At 36.4% G+C, this 14,526-nt stretch overlaps 1 protein-coding gene across 13 annotated transcripts in view; it reads left to right on the top strand.

The window, feature by feature from the left end:
- Positions 1-14,526, top strand: part of LOC139974164 (protein 4.1-like) — a 113,724-nt gene that overhangs the window by 28,794 nt on the left and 70,404 nt on the right. For all 13 annotated transcript variants that reach the window (XM_071981112.1, XM_071981119.1, XM_071981115.1 and 10 more), the window contains exon 5: positions 659-701. In XM_071981112.1, coding sequence (XP_071837213.1) covers positions 659-701 — 43 coding nt within the window. The remainder of the gene's footprint in view (positions 1-658; positions 702-14,526) is intronic.

The following is a 14,526-nucleotide window of genomic DNA, read 5'->3' as shown; positions in this document are numbered from 1 at the left end:
GAACTTAAACTTACTGTTACTTTTCCATAAAATGATGATGGTATATATTCAACTTGGGAATAATGTACAGTACTCGGTATCACATATATATTGCAAAGTATCTATGGAAACTGCCGTACAAGTCCACACGATGTACCTGACATAACTGTACTTCTCAGGTTCTTGTTTAAATGTAACACAGGAACCATAGTGATTTATATTTAAGGGATTCAATGGAGAGCCTTCCAAACTACCTTCACAAATATTTCTTGTTTCTGCAACATTGATACTTAAACAATTACAATTAGTATTGTAAATATTTCTCTCTGTGTAACAGGTTTTAACAGGTTAAGAGATTTACAGAATAAAGTCTGACCTGTTATCACTTTCGCAAGAGTCACTTAAATTCTTCATTTTATCGATCTGTATGTTAAAATGCCTCTTGCATGAATCACATAGGGCAAGTCTTTCTTTACATGGAAGGATTTATGTCGCCGTTTAGCCCACCCCCCCCCCTATTCCCTATCCTCATTGCCACTTTTACCACCATCCGGCCCCATATACCGGCATTTTGTTCCATTTTCTATGCGATACTGTACTCGATCTTTATGGAAGATGAGTCCACAATTTTAAGTTGTCTGTCCGTTATGACTGCATCTTGTCTGTGCTTTTATTTCAGAACTGGATTGATCCATTGAAAGAAGTCAGGAAACAGGTTGCTGGTAAGTGATGAAAATTGTTGCCCATCCTCATTCTGGTGACTCTTCTTCTAGAAAAAAAAAGGGAATTGACATTTTTGGTTCCTTGCTTTAGCAAAAGGAACCTATGCAGTCAGGTTGGCGTATGTGTGTGTGTATGTATGTATGTATGTGTGTATGTATGTATGTATGTATGTGTGTGTGTGCATCTGTGACACTTGCTTGGGTACGCTCTATCTCAATAAGGGAATGTTGGATTGAGGCCAAACTTGGACTATAGATCCGCCATATGGAGAAGGTGTGCCCTATTGTTTTTGGTGCCCACAAAGGTCACCAAAGGTCAGTTATGGTCCAAAAACTGAAAATATTAAAACTGCAATAACTCCCAGTGCCAATGTGCGACAAGATTGATATTTTGGGACAAGTTGTGAACTGGTTAGGGGAGCATTTTCAAACTTAACGGTCATATGATCCGAGGTCACCAAAGGTCAATTAATGATAAAAAACTAGTATTTTTGCAATAACTTGAGAACGAAATGTCCGTTAGGGTTGGGAGTTGCCTCAATGTAATCCAATTGTCGACCCGCATCTGGGTGACCCTTGACCTCAATTTGACCTCTGGTGACCTTTTCGTGTTTTTGGGATTTTTACAGTTTCAATGCTATTTTCAGATGTCAAAGGTACCTTCTGATCATAAATGTCAATAGGTTGACCCCGTGTGACCTTTATGTGCGAAGTTATATGGGGTCAAAGTTTTTCGGTCGGAGTTAGGATGGTTGTACAGACTTTTCGTTTTGTTTTTTGGAATCAGGAGATTAAACTACATCTGAAACCAAGGTCAAAAGGTCAAAGGTCACATTAGAAAAAATGTGCTTATTTTGGGAGGAAACGAGCAAAAAAGAAAATGTTTGGTTTTGATGCTAGATTTGGATATCAAAGGTACCTTCCGATCAAAAATGTCAATTGGTTGACACCCGTGTAACCTTCGTGTGCGAAGTTATACAAGGTCAAAGTTAATTTTCAGACATTTAATGCAACAACTCCCAGTTCCAAGGTGTGACATGGTTGATATTTTTGGACAAGTTGCAAATGGTATAGGGGAATATTTTCAAACTTAACGGTCATGTGATCCGAGGTCACCAAAGGTCAATTAATGTCAAAAAACTAGTATTTTGGGGGTAGAAAATGGGCAAAGAAAAAATTGTTTGAATTTTTATAGTTTGATGCTCTAATTTAGGTCTCATCAATAAAAAATGTCAATAAGTTGACCCAAGGTGACCTTTGTATGTTAACTATATATGAGGTCAAAGTTAATTTTCAGACATTTAGTGTAATAACTCCCAGTGCCAAGGTGTTACACAGTCGATATTTTGAGACAAGTTGCAAATGGTATAGGGGAATATTTTCAAACTTAACGGTTATGTGATCCGAGGTCACCAAAGGTCAATTAATGATAAAAAACTAGTATTTTTTGCGATAACTTGAGAACAAATTGTCCGTTAGGGTTGGGAGTTGCTTCAATGTAATCCAATTGTCGACCCACATCTGGGTGACCCTTGACCTCAATTTGACCTCTGGTGACCTTTTTAGTGTTTTGTGGATTTTTACAGTTTTGATGCTATTTTCAGATGTCAAAGGTAACTTCTGATCATAAATGTCAATGGGTTGACCCCCGTGTGACCTTCGTGTGCGAAGTTATATGAGGTCAAAGTTAATTTTCAGACATTTAATGCAATAACTCCCAGTTCCAAGGTGTGACAAGGTTAATATTTTTGGAGTAGTTGCAAATGGTATAGGGGAGCATTTTCAAACTTAACGGTTATGTGATACAAGGTCACCAAAGGTCAATTAATGATAAAAAACTAGTATTTTTGCAATAACTTGAGAACAAAATGTCTGTTAGGGTTGGGAGTTGCCTCAATGTAATCCAATTGTTGACCCGCATCTGGGTGACCCTTGACCTCAATTTGACCTCTGGTGACCTTTCCGTGTTTTGGGGATTTTTACAGTTTCGATGCTATTTTCAGATGTCAAAGGAAACTTCTGATCATAAATGTCAATGGGTTGACCCCCATTTGACCTTCGTGTGCGAAGTTATTTGAGGTCAAAGTTAATTTTCACACATTTAATGCAATAACTCCTAGTGCCAAGGTGTGACAAGGTTGATTTTTTTTTATCACGAAAGTGTTGGCTATAGTGTTGGTTACTTTATGGGAACATGTAGGACCACAATTACTTGGACTATTTCAGCCCAATCTTGCTTGATAATATTATGTGTATTGTCATATACCCCAAGCAAGGAACCACAGTGCCCTTGGGCTCTTGTTTCAAAATGATTTTCCAAAAAAACAAAAAAAAAACAGCATTCTTTGAGACTGGTTAGCCTAGTGGTTAGAGCATTCGCTTATCAGCCGGAAGGTTTGGGTTCGACTCCGGGCTGAGTCATACCAAAGACTTTAAAATTGGGACCTACTGCCATCTTGCTTGGTGCTCAGCATATAAGTATGGAGTGGGGGACTATGTGTGTCTGATCGGTAAATTCGATGTAGCGCCGTTTGTGGCAGCTCATCGTGTATAGTCCACAGTGACTTGAGAATGGTTATGGAATGAAAATAGACGGTTCGTTATAGGCACTGCGCCATGAGCGTCTTCGGAGGGATAACGGCGCAATACCAAGTGTACACATTATTATTATAAGTGATGACAATTGCCCATGCTCATTCTGGAGACTCTTATTCTCAAAATTTAAAAAAAAAATTGATGTTTTTTCAAAATGATTTTTTTTTTTTGTTAAAGTAAAACAGCCTTCTTTGAGCCTTTTTTTTGGAAAAATCTTATGTGTTACATAATTTACAAAGTGTTTTTCACTAATAAAATCAAAACATTTAGATTGAATCTAGCCCTCTAAAGTTCAAAGACAATATTGACCTTCTAACCGTTTCTACTCTCAGTCTTTCTTAAATATCCTTTGAAATTGGACACTCGATAACGGGAATTGACCAATTATTGTCTACAAGGTAAAAAACAATTAAGAGTTCAACCTTGAATGAACTCAATGAAGAGCTTAATTAGTGAGGAGCACATTGTTTTTTGCTTCCCCATTTTAGACTATTTATTCTAGCAGAACTTGTTCAAATTAAAATTGCAGATTAGTTGAAACTTGAGACAGACTGTGTGCAAACTTTTAACCTTGCAGGAAAAGTTAGTCATTTCTGAAGTAATTAAAAAATTTAATGATTCCATTGGATTCTAAAGATTTTACCCCAAAAACAACATTTTTTGTTCTACATTTGTTAGTATTTAAACATAATTTCAGAGCTTCTCCAAGGTTTGATAGAACTTTGGTAATTAATGCTGTGACCTTAAATCATGTATAGTGTTTGTTGAAATTGATTGTCAAAACCAATCAAAGGTTTTACAGTTCTAAGTGGGCACTTTTGATTCCATTGTATGGTTGTATATATGGTACTGCACCAGTCTGGAATGTTTCTTTGTTTTTGTGTGGGTGTGAGTCAATAAGTACATGTGTGTACAAAGAATAATCTTGGACAGGTTTTATAAATACGTTGAATTGCTGTGGGAAAGTTTTGTACTGCACTCGACAAGCCATTTGTTTTCTATTTACCATGTTACCACTGGTACCCTAATGTCGGATAAATTGTTTCGTCTCTGAAAGGTCGCTACCTCTCTGCATGTAGTCTTTGTGTCAAGTCTAGACAGCTACGTAGCTAGGGACGAATATATATTGTAGTTCAAACTACCTAGTATACGCTTTACCAGTGAGTACGGATATATACTGTAGGTGGGTGGTACCACAGGTCCACCACAAAGCACCACCAATTTAATTGTTTGCCATTAAATACATACAGGACATAAATAAATTGGAAAAATATGCTTACTTTTTCGAACACACCACAAAGAAGAGAAACCTGAAAAGAAAAAAATAAGTTGGGTAATATAAGCATTATGATCGGAGCCCTAGGTTCCAGTAACTTTGTTTTACACATTCATACAGCCTTGTTAGTTCCACATAGAGCTACTGACTGTACTGCCAACCTTGTCATGAGAAAGGGTTTGAATTTCAATTGTTTTCTTGGCATCATCAACTCTTGCAACTTCTTGCAAAGCATTAAACATTATGTCAAGGAATAATTTAATCTTCACATATTGTGTCTGGCAGTTTTTGAGATAACTAATGAAATTCATTCAAAACACTGGATTAATACTGAATTAATTGCACAAAAACTGCTTTACTGTACATCTGTGGTACAAATTCAATTTTTATGTAGCAGTTTGTACATTTTACTCGGCAGGTATTTCTCTGTGATATCAGATGAAGCATTCTCCTGTCAAGTAAATTTCTGCTAGGTACAGTACCCTCTTAATGTGTGTCAGATAATAAATTTCCCATGATCTTGATTAGAATGGTGGTATAATATATATACCATACCCGGTTATATACAAACACCCCTGAGAAAGACTTCTTTAGGATCTCGTGACCTGGATCATACAGTACTAGATATCATAGATAGCACCCACAGTAGTACTGAGGTGTCATTGAATATAATTAGCAAAAACTGATGGTGTAGATGTGTATACCGTATAGAGGCGTACATATAAACAGCTCTACACAGTTGCTAGTACTGTAGATGAATAACACAAATTTTGTACTCTACTTTAGATCTCAACTGACATTTCCTTTTTCTCTGTCAAAAATGCATCACTTCGAAAATTTATTATCCATAGAATCCTTTGAAATTTCCAGCACCTGAACCCTAAATCTGTAATGTCTTCAATGAAATGGTCAGTGGCCTTGTTTGTAATTATCGTTAGAGACTCAGGTGCAAGCTCCGATATATATGGTAGTTACCAGCTGGAGTAATTATAGCCATTACATTCAACTGTCCAGTGGGTCTGTGTTTATTCCTGTGTTACATTCAAACTGCCCAGTGGGTCGTTGTTTATTGCTGTGTTACATGCAACTGTCCAGTGGGTCGGTGTGTATTGAGTTGTGTTACATTCAGCTGTCCAGTGGGTCGGTGTTTATTAAGTTGTGTTACATTCATATGTTCAGTGGGTTGGTGTTTGTATTTGCAGGCATCCATTGTTTTCAAGGCAATATAATCCATGAGTATTAATTGGAGGAACAAGTTTACTGTTCAGAGACAGTTTTGAAGAATAAAGTTGTTTACTGACATTTGAACCTGTTTTGATTGCCTCTTTGTACTGTTACTGGTGACAAACTCACTCTACAGTACTCCTGTATGTATGCATGCATACATTGAGACTGACAGTGTCCCCCATACAGTACTGTACCATCATAGAGCATTTATCCTGAAAGGAAAGGCCTCAATTTTGTTTACAGTAAAACTCTTGAAGCGTAATTGTTGAGCAAATATCAATTCACCTTATTAAAAATGTACAGTAATTACTGTAAGTACTGTTTGTGAACAAGTAAACTTCCTTAATATTAATTGTCCACTAGTCCATGAAAAAAACCCAGAATTTACATTTTGGTCAATTACGATGATTCTCTCGGCAGCTTGATTGTTTAAATTGAAACTCATTTTGATAACATCGTCAGGCACTGTGTTGGCAAAATTGCAGATGAAATATATATAGAATAGCACATTTGTATGATGTCCTAGGTCACACACACACTCATACTTAGCATTATATGCTGTATTTAAAACTAATAGACTTAGAAGATTTAAATATATTCCAGACTAAGATTTATATATTCGAGACTAATATTTACATATTCCAGACTAAGATTACTGTTCCACATGTACACAGTGTGCAGTATTGTGTACATTACATTTCTGGCTCTGTACAGTCTGTTTGTGATACTTGACTACAACTATAAATTATAAATTCCTTTAAGAGGGTAACATGACCTTCACTTGTGTGTATGTCAGCAGATCAAGGCATACAAAAACAAAAACCTTGCCATGCACTGTTGCATGTTGTTCAATAATGCAGGTGTATCCCCACTAGCGGAAGACCTTGATAAATTTCTTTTCTGTTCTGAAGTATATTAGGTTCAATTAATCCGTTTGCAGCCGCAATTTGAAGGAAAATTTATTTGTACAGTGCGGAGACCTGGTAATGTCAACAAAAAAAGAAGAAAGATGCATGCTCATGAAATTGAATACAATAAATGTTTACGTCAATTATTCAAAGACTTACTGTAGCAAAAAACAGAAAAATTAAATTTACTATGTAAAAATTAATTCAAAGTGCACGTACAACCCTCTACTGTAGAACCCGACCCCTCAAATTTGATGCTCACAATACACGAAAGATAGCCAGCACGATGAACCTGATCGTTTAAAAAAAAAGTGTGGATCGCCATTGGCAAGCTCCAAAAACTGTACTGTACATGTATTTTCAGACATTTGGAAAAATGCTTCGTCCCACCCAACCTATTTTGTCTTTGCAACCCACTTTTGGGTCCAACCCTGGCAACCCCATTGTTTGCGGATGGTCCGACCTACAGTACTATACTGGACACATGGCATGATACAGTATGCAGAGAGGTCCTACAGGACACTTAAAATATGGTCCAAGACTTTCAGCAGATATTTTATAAAGTAAAGTATATGGCAACGTTTCCTGCTTTTAGTGATTCACAATTCAACAGTCAGTTCTGTTGCTGTGAAAGTTTCCTTTCATTCAATTTTTCACTAACTGTATGTCATTTATTTCTGCTGCGTTCTATATATTGCTGAGCTGTTGAATAATGTTTAAATAGCATCTGGGATCATTATAGTTCTTTAACTATTATAAATGCTACAGGTATGTGCATATTTTCATGCCCAAGATGCACTGATGTATGTGTTTCTGAGCAGACACAATCATTTATTCAGTTTTGAGATACTTTTAAACCTTAAAAGTAAACTTTGTTGAAAATACTGCCTACTGTTACATTACACAAATGTAACACTGCTACTGTACATTGCTCAGAAAAATCTGCACACACTGTAGACAGTAAGGCACATGTTTACGTGTGTGTTTACGGATTGGCATACAATTTTGTCCAGCTTTTGCCTGAAAGTGTTGCTGGTATTCTTTACATCCATAGAGAGACAAATCCATTTAACTTCATTACGTGAGAATCCACCCATGTGGAAATAAGTGCGTAGAAATTTGTTGCCATAGTTACGTGAACCTGGAATAAAATCTGTATAATTTGTGTTATCAAGATTTGTTTTTCATCAATTCATGTGCTCCTCAGGGTAATAGTCACTGTTGGACAGATGCTCTGATTTAAAAGTGCAGTTAAATTAGTGTGCAGTTAAATTGTAGTTAAAAGTGGCAGAATAAGAAAGTGGAAAATAAGATCTCATTAAATTGATATCAATATATATAGTGCTTAATTACTGCTGTATGTAGATACATACTGTACAGTATGAGCACTGTGCCGAATTCTTCTGTGCCAGTATAAACACACACAGGTAGTTATTTTTGCTTGGGTTTCCCCTTGCATTTGGTAACACCGTAGCTCTGTGCCCAGTGAACTGAAGAAAGGAAAAGAATGAAGATCAAGGTGTGGGACTTACTTATAATCGCTGCTTTGAAGAGTAGGGATGGGGGAGGTACTGTACCCAAGTCTGGTTCAGGCGCCATAGTTTGTGGGCCCACGTCTGGGTCAGGCGCCATAGTTTGTGGGTCCACGTCTGGGTCAGGCGCCATAGTTTGTGGGTCCACGTCTAGGTCACGCCCCAAAGTTTGTGGGCCCGTCTTTGATTGCTAGTGCATGCTCAGGTTTGAAATACTAGAGAAACAGTCAATGTCGGTGCAGTATATCAGTATTTAAACAATGTGACACTGAAAGCAACTAAAGCACTTATCACTGGGATAATTGACTTTTCACATATATTAGCAAATTCTAGAAATATGATCCATACTGCCAGAGAATTGTACAGAGTTATTAGGATGAAGCTTGAACTCTTTATTGTCCTGCATATAATTTATGTACTGTACCTACATACATGTGTCCTACAGTAGGTGACAGGATCTCTAAATCCTGTAGTAGATTTGTACAATATGATGGTACATTTGATTACAGTAGAAGTAGATAACTCATTTCCCATCCATTCAAGTTGGTATTTAATCAGAACTGACACAGTGTAAAGTATAGTATGTGTCTGTTAGGGTGTGTGTTTGCCACTGTTTGTGATCCCTTGCCATAACAAACTAGTGTAGGGATTGCATGATGCAAAAAGGAATCCTGTGTTAATCACTTCTCAGGTGAAACAGCTACAGTACAGTAGAGGTACATATTACTGTACATAAGGTTCTACAGTATTAAGTTATTCTAGATTTTTTAATATACAGTACCACAATGCATCATACCACCATATGTATATGTTTCAATTTGCCATACAGTAACACAGTCGCAGTTGTTTGGAACAAGAATTTTCATAACGAGGTAATGAATCAGTGTTCATATTTTGTGTAGAAATTTTTGACATTCTGTCTGCTAGAAAATGTCATGGATCCTGCGTTAGAAACTGCTACACAGCATCGTTGCACTTGTATAGATCTAGCAACTGGTGCGACCAGTTTTTATAGCATTTTGCGATGCGATACGGGATAAATTATACCCTGCGAATATTACACAGTACTGATTCTAACCACAACACAACAACCTGTACAGATTGTTGCAGTTTTGCCACGCAGTAACACACAGTCGCAGTTGTTTACGACGTGAAGTGAGGTAATGAATATAACCGAGAACTACACTATAACACAGTACATGTATATATGTCTAACAATGTGAACAGTTGATACAACATACTATTTATTAATTGAAAAAAAAAAATTGAATACATGTGCAGTGTTACAGAACTGATATTGATTATTAACTATACACACACCAGTTTACAGAGTCTGCTTAAATTTATGATCTGGAACTTTTGATTTCTTTTCATGGCTGTATCCTGGGCTGCTTTTATAATATAGATATATTCACAACAATGATCCCTTTGTTGACACGGACATGTATGGCGGTCCAATACCAAACATGACTTTTACAGTAGCTGGGTTATACAGTAGGTTTTGAGTTGAAATCACATTTGGGACTGTTTACATGCTGTACAGCAGCTGGAGTACAGTAGTAAATTAATCAATTATATTGCCTTTAAGAAGCGATGTATACATTCACACGAAATGCTGGGGTAGGGTAGTAAATGAATGAAAATTTTGCCTTTGAGAAGCGATGTATACTGTACATTCACACGAAAATGTGTGAACTGTACTGTATGTGTATGTAATGTATAGGTTGCATTAGACAGTCATTTATAAGATCTGCCGTAAATTTGTACGGTATGTATTCGCAATTCAGATATATAATGCAAAGCCAGTTTTGAAACTTTTAATTTGAAATTGTTTCTTTTTCATTCCCCCCCCCCCCCCTGCAAAAAATAAAATTTAAAAAAGAATCTACATACTAAATCTTAACTGATCAATCTTCATTTCTTACACAGATTATGAAAAAAACAATGGACATTTTGACGTAAAATTTTCCATGTTGAAAGTACTTAGATCATTAAAAACGTGTGAAATTTTTGTAAAACCTTTTGCAAATTAAGGATTCAATAAATTGCTTTCCCTGATTGTTTTATTGAGCATGAATAACTGAATGTTGATCAAAAGCAATCAGAGAGAAAAATTAAGGAGACTAGAGTTTTTTGTCTGCCTTGTCAGCGGTCACTTTGAAATGTAGTGCCCTTTTCTAACGTCCAGATCTCCAACCCGATGATGATCCATTAATTCTGTTCCCCTAGTGCAGTATAAATTGTATTCATGTCACAGATTTATTTCTCGGTGAAAATGCCAATTAAGTGATCGTTGCTTTAATATCAAATCATCGACTGAGTGTAGAATCCATTACAGTTGCATATTGAACTTGACCATATAACCCTTTGGTATTATTATATTCTGCCTGTTGATATTTAGAGTTCCATGTACAGTACAAGCTTACAGATATATATTATGCCCAGGCTGCAGCACTGGCATTCCAGTTAAATACCAATCTCTCGTAACTACTTTCAGTCATCATCTCGTTCTCTCGACTCTATCGTCTGCCCGAACCCGAGATGGCTGACCTTTTCCGTTCAGTGGAGACTCGCTCGGTTTAACAGCACTTACAAGAGTTGCGTTGCTTGTCAGAACTATACCTATTACCCTTACATGCATTGTACTCAAGTCAATTTATTTGAGGGAAGATTGAGATATAAAAAATTTCCCTCGCCCATCCCCACTAGTATTAATGGCGAATGCTTAGAGGCTTGTGTGACGTTATTAACTGTGCAGCTACACACATGTACACACTGATGAGTAGCGTTAATAGAACAAAATGAAATCAAGAATTGTGTCAGAGGTTCTTAACTATAGAGCTAAAAATGCTGAGGGTGCATAACATTGAATGAATATGGTACATGTACTGTAGTACAAGCTAGAGTACAGACATACTGTATGTGGGTATAGTCAAATCTATGCGAAAAGATTTGATCATGAAGTTACTGTAGAGATAGAAGCTGTTACAAGTACCTGTATCCAGCCTCCATTTTTATAGGTGCAGCGTGATAATTGTTGACAAGAGCTCTACTTGATGGGCTGGGCCTACCTTATCTTATCCCAGAAGTGTACTTAAAGGCCTGGTGACAGGTGACATGATTCCCCTCATACTCCGCAAAGTGATTCTTGGGATCATAACAAAAACACTCAAAAGATTTGAAGCAAAAAAGTTTATAATTGTCGTCATAATTAGTTGCTATCATGTCATGTAACAGGAGCATATATATTATACTGTAAGTCTTACATGATGGAAATTTCATCAGCTGCTCAAAATCAAATGTAGCATGTTGCAATAAATCTCAAAGTAAAGGGGGGGGGGGGAACCTCCAGAAAAGGGAACCACAATTTGCAGGGTTGTATAGTTTTAAATTTTTAATTTACTGTACAGTATACAGAATTTACTGTACAGTATATATAGAATTTACTGTACATTTTACTTTACAGTACACTGTACTATTTTCTATACTGTACAGTATATAGAATTTACTGTAGAGTATACAGAATTTACTGTACTTTTAAATACACTATATCAAATTAACTGTACAGTAAGTACAATTTACTGTACAGTATATAGAAATTACTGTACAATACACTGTACGTAATTTACTGTACAGTAAATAGAATTTACAATACAGTATATAGAAATTACTGTACAGTAAATATAATTTACTGTGAAGTACTGTATAGAATTTACTGCACAGTAAATATACAGTAATGTGCAGTATATAGAATTTACTATACAGTAGGAGTTTACTGTACAGTAAGTACTATATAGTATATCAAATTTACTGTACTGTTAATTTAATGAATTTGACTCAAAGTGGATCAATCATCTTAGCTAAGCCAAAGAGCTCTTACACCTCATGGAACATGTCTGTGATGAAACTGTTTATCACCAGAAATGATCAATTCATGTGTATTCAAAGTACTTCTGGAGGCTATGTTTGACTTAATGGTTTTGTTACAGTACAGTAGGGGTATAGTTCTACATTGAACAGTGTAGTTCATCGTACTTCAAGCTGTATGTTACAGTATGAGTCCCCATTTGATTTTTTCACTCACAGATATTTACACTGTACCATGAAGTGAAAATTATGCAAGTCTTCTATATTTTATATTCTTCTATTATATTCTTCCATATTGTTACAGTACAGTAGGGTAGTTCTATATTGAGCAGTGTAGTTCATCGTACTTCAAGCTGTATGTTATGAGTCCCCATTTCATACTTTTTACTCGCAGATATTTACACTGTATTTATACCAAGTGAAAATTATGCAGGTCTTTGTGTTTTCATATTAAACTGAAAATTATGCAGACTTCACTGTTACCTCGGAACTAGTCAAACACTACACATCTCAGTGGATCCAGAGGCTTCTTTTCATGGATGTAATTAATTACTGCCTGGCAATTAGTACTGCAATTAAGTTATTTTCCTGACATGGGTTACAGACAGCTAGATCAGTTCACTATGTGAGTTTTTGTAAAACGATATTTTGTGTTGTTTGTGTACTAACTACATCTCATACTCAGAGAGCTAAATACAAACACAAGATTGACTATGATAGTGGAGTTATCTCAGTATTTGCAATACATGCACCCACCCAATACACATGGTTTAAAAGACCAAAAGTTGCATTACTTTCTTAAGTGTCAACTTTTATTATATGGTGATTCTCTCTCTTATGACAAATTGAAGTTGGGTATTCATTAATAGAAACACAAAAGTGGGATGTAATTAGGTTTATTGTGTGGTTAGATCAAGCAAAGATAAAGTAATTGTCTACTGGCATTACAGTAAGCAGTGTTTGAACTTTCTATTGAATATGTACAGATCCGATACATTTCCTTTGTCACCGAGATTCACCGAAATTATGCCTCAGCCTCCAAATTGGAAGTATGCGATACACGAAAGCCTCATGCTCCTATCCAAGTCTATCAAGGCCCTCATAGAGTAGCATCATTATTAAAATGATTGTTTGACACTGTTGGCTCCTAAAATAGCTCAGATGATATGAATTCTCTTCTTCTTCTTCTTCTCATCCTCTCGTAAATTCTCTTGATTTTTTAAGTTGGTCCCTTCAGTAGATCTCATGGTCAATGGACTTGCTATGTACAGTAGGCACTGTACATTAATATATAGGCTTTACCCTCAATTCCTTGATTGTATAATAAACACTGCATGTAAATAGGTCAACCAAAACATACTCATTATACTGACACTAAAATTAACGTTCAACAATGTTGGTGCCGGCGCTTGAGAATTCGTCAATTGACGATTTCAAAAAGCCCATCTCGAAAGAAAAATAATAATAGAAAAAAATTATTAAAAAAACACTTCACAAAAAATAAAATAAATAACATTGTCACAACAATAATGCCTCTCTTAAACATGCATTTACATCTGTTCAATTTCTTAGGCATTATACATTGATATCACTAAAGTGAGCAGTAATATGCTGAAATTTTCTATGAAGGGGCCTTTAGTCCCCATCACCCCTGACCAGGGGCTTTTCCCATTGAACCACACTGTGGGATCGTCCAGACATCCCCTGACGACTTAACCAAGAATTCTTGCACAATCACTGGTGTGTAAAATTTTTTTTTTTTTAAGGTCCAGCAACATTTTATTTTCCTCGTACTACCAGTTAGGAAATCAGAACAGATCTACCCTATCGATATCGACAATGTCTTGCCGGAAGGGAAATGTTTTTGAGAACTTGTGAGTTTTCTTCAGTTTTTATTTCCATAGCGACATAACAAACTTCCTCTCATTTCCTGCATCTTGCTGCATCGTCGTCATCACGATGATGTTCTGTCATGACATGAGTGGCAACTCAAATTTTAATCAGCGGCCTGCCACAGATAGATTCTCAGAGTTTAATCATCATCATCTTCATCTTCTGAGATGGAGATGGAGATGGTGTATATAACACATCAGCAACAATGCCCCACCACGACGTTGTCTTGGCTCTAAATTATACCTTGGCCGTAGTTGTAGTAGTAGATTCTGGTACTTGTCATAAATTATCCAGGCTTTCTTCTTCTTCTGTACTTCAGAATCCTCATCTTTAATTAAAGCCTTATAGGCTCAACTGTTAGCTGCATTGCGGCAAGATATTTATATAGGGAGAGTGCAACTGGTGGGTATGATGCGGTGTCTGGAGGACACAAGATTGTATCGGCCGCGGAGATCCTAAATGGTTGAAATGAAAAATGGGGTACAGGTCACTTAATATGATGGTTTGTTGTAGTGCGTTGGTTGGAA

Source organism: Apostichopus japonicus, chromosome 9 (genome assembly GCF_037975245.1).
Source record: "Apostichopus japonicus isolate 1M-3 chromosome 9, ASM3797524v1, whole genome shotgun sequence".
Taxonomy (NCBI): domain Eukaryota; kingdom Metazoa; phylum Echinodermata; class Holothuroidea; order Aspidochirotida; family Stichopodidae; genus Apostichopus; species Apostichopus japonicus.
Note: the sequence above shows the minus strand (reverse complement) of the source record. Positions and strands in the feature narration are given on the sequence as shown.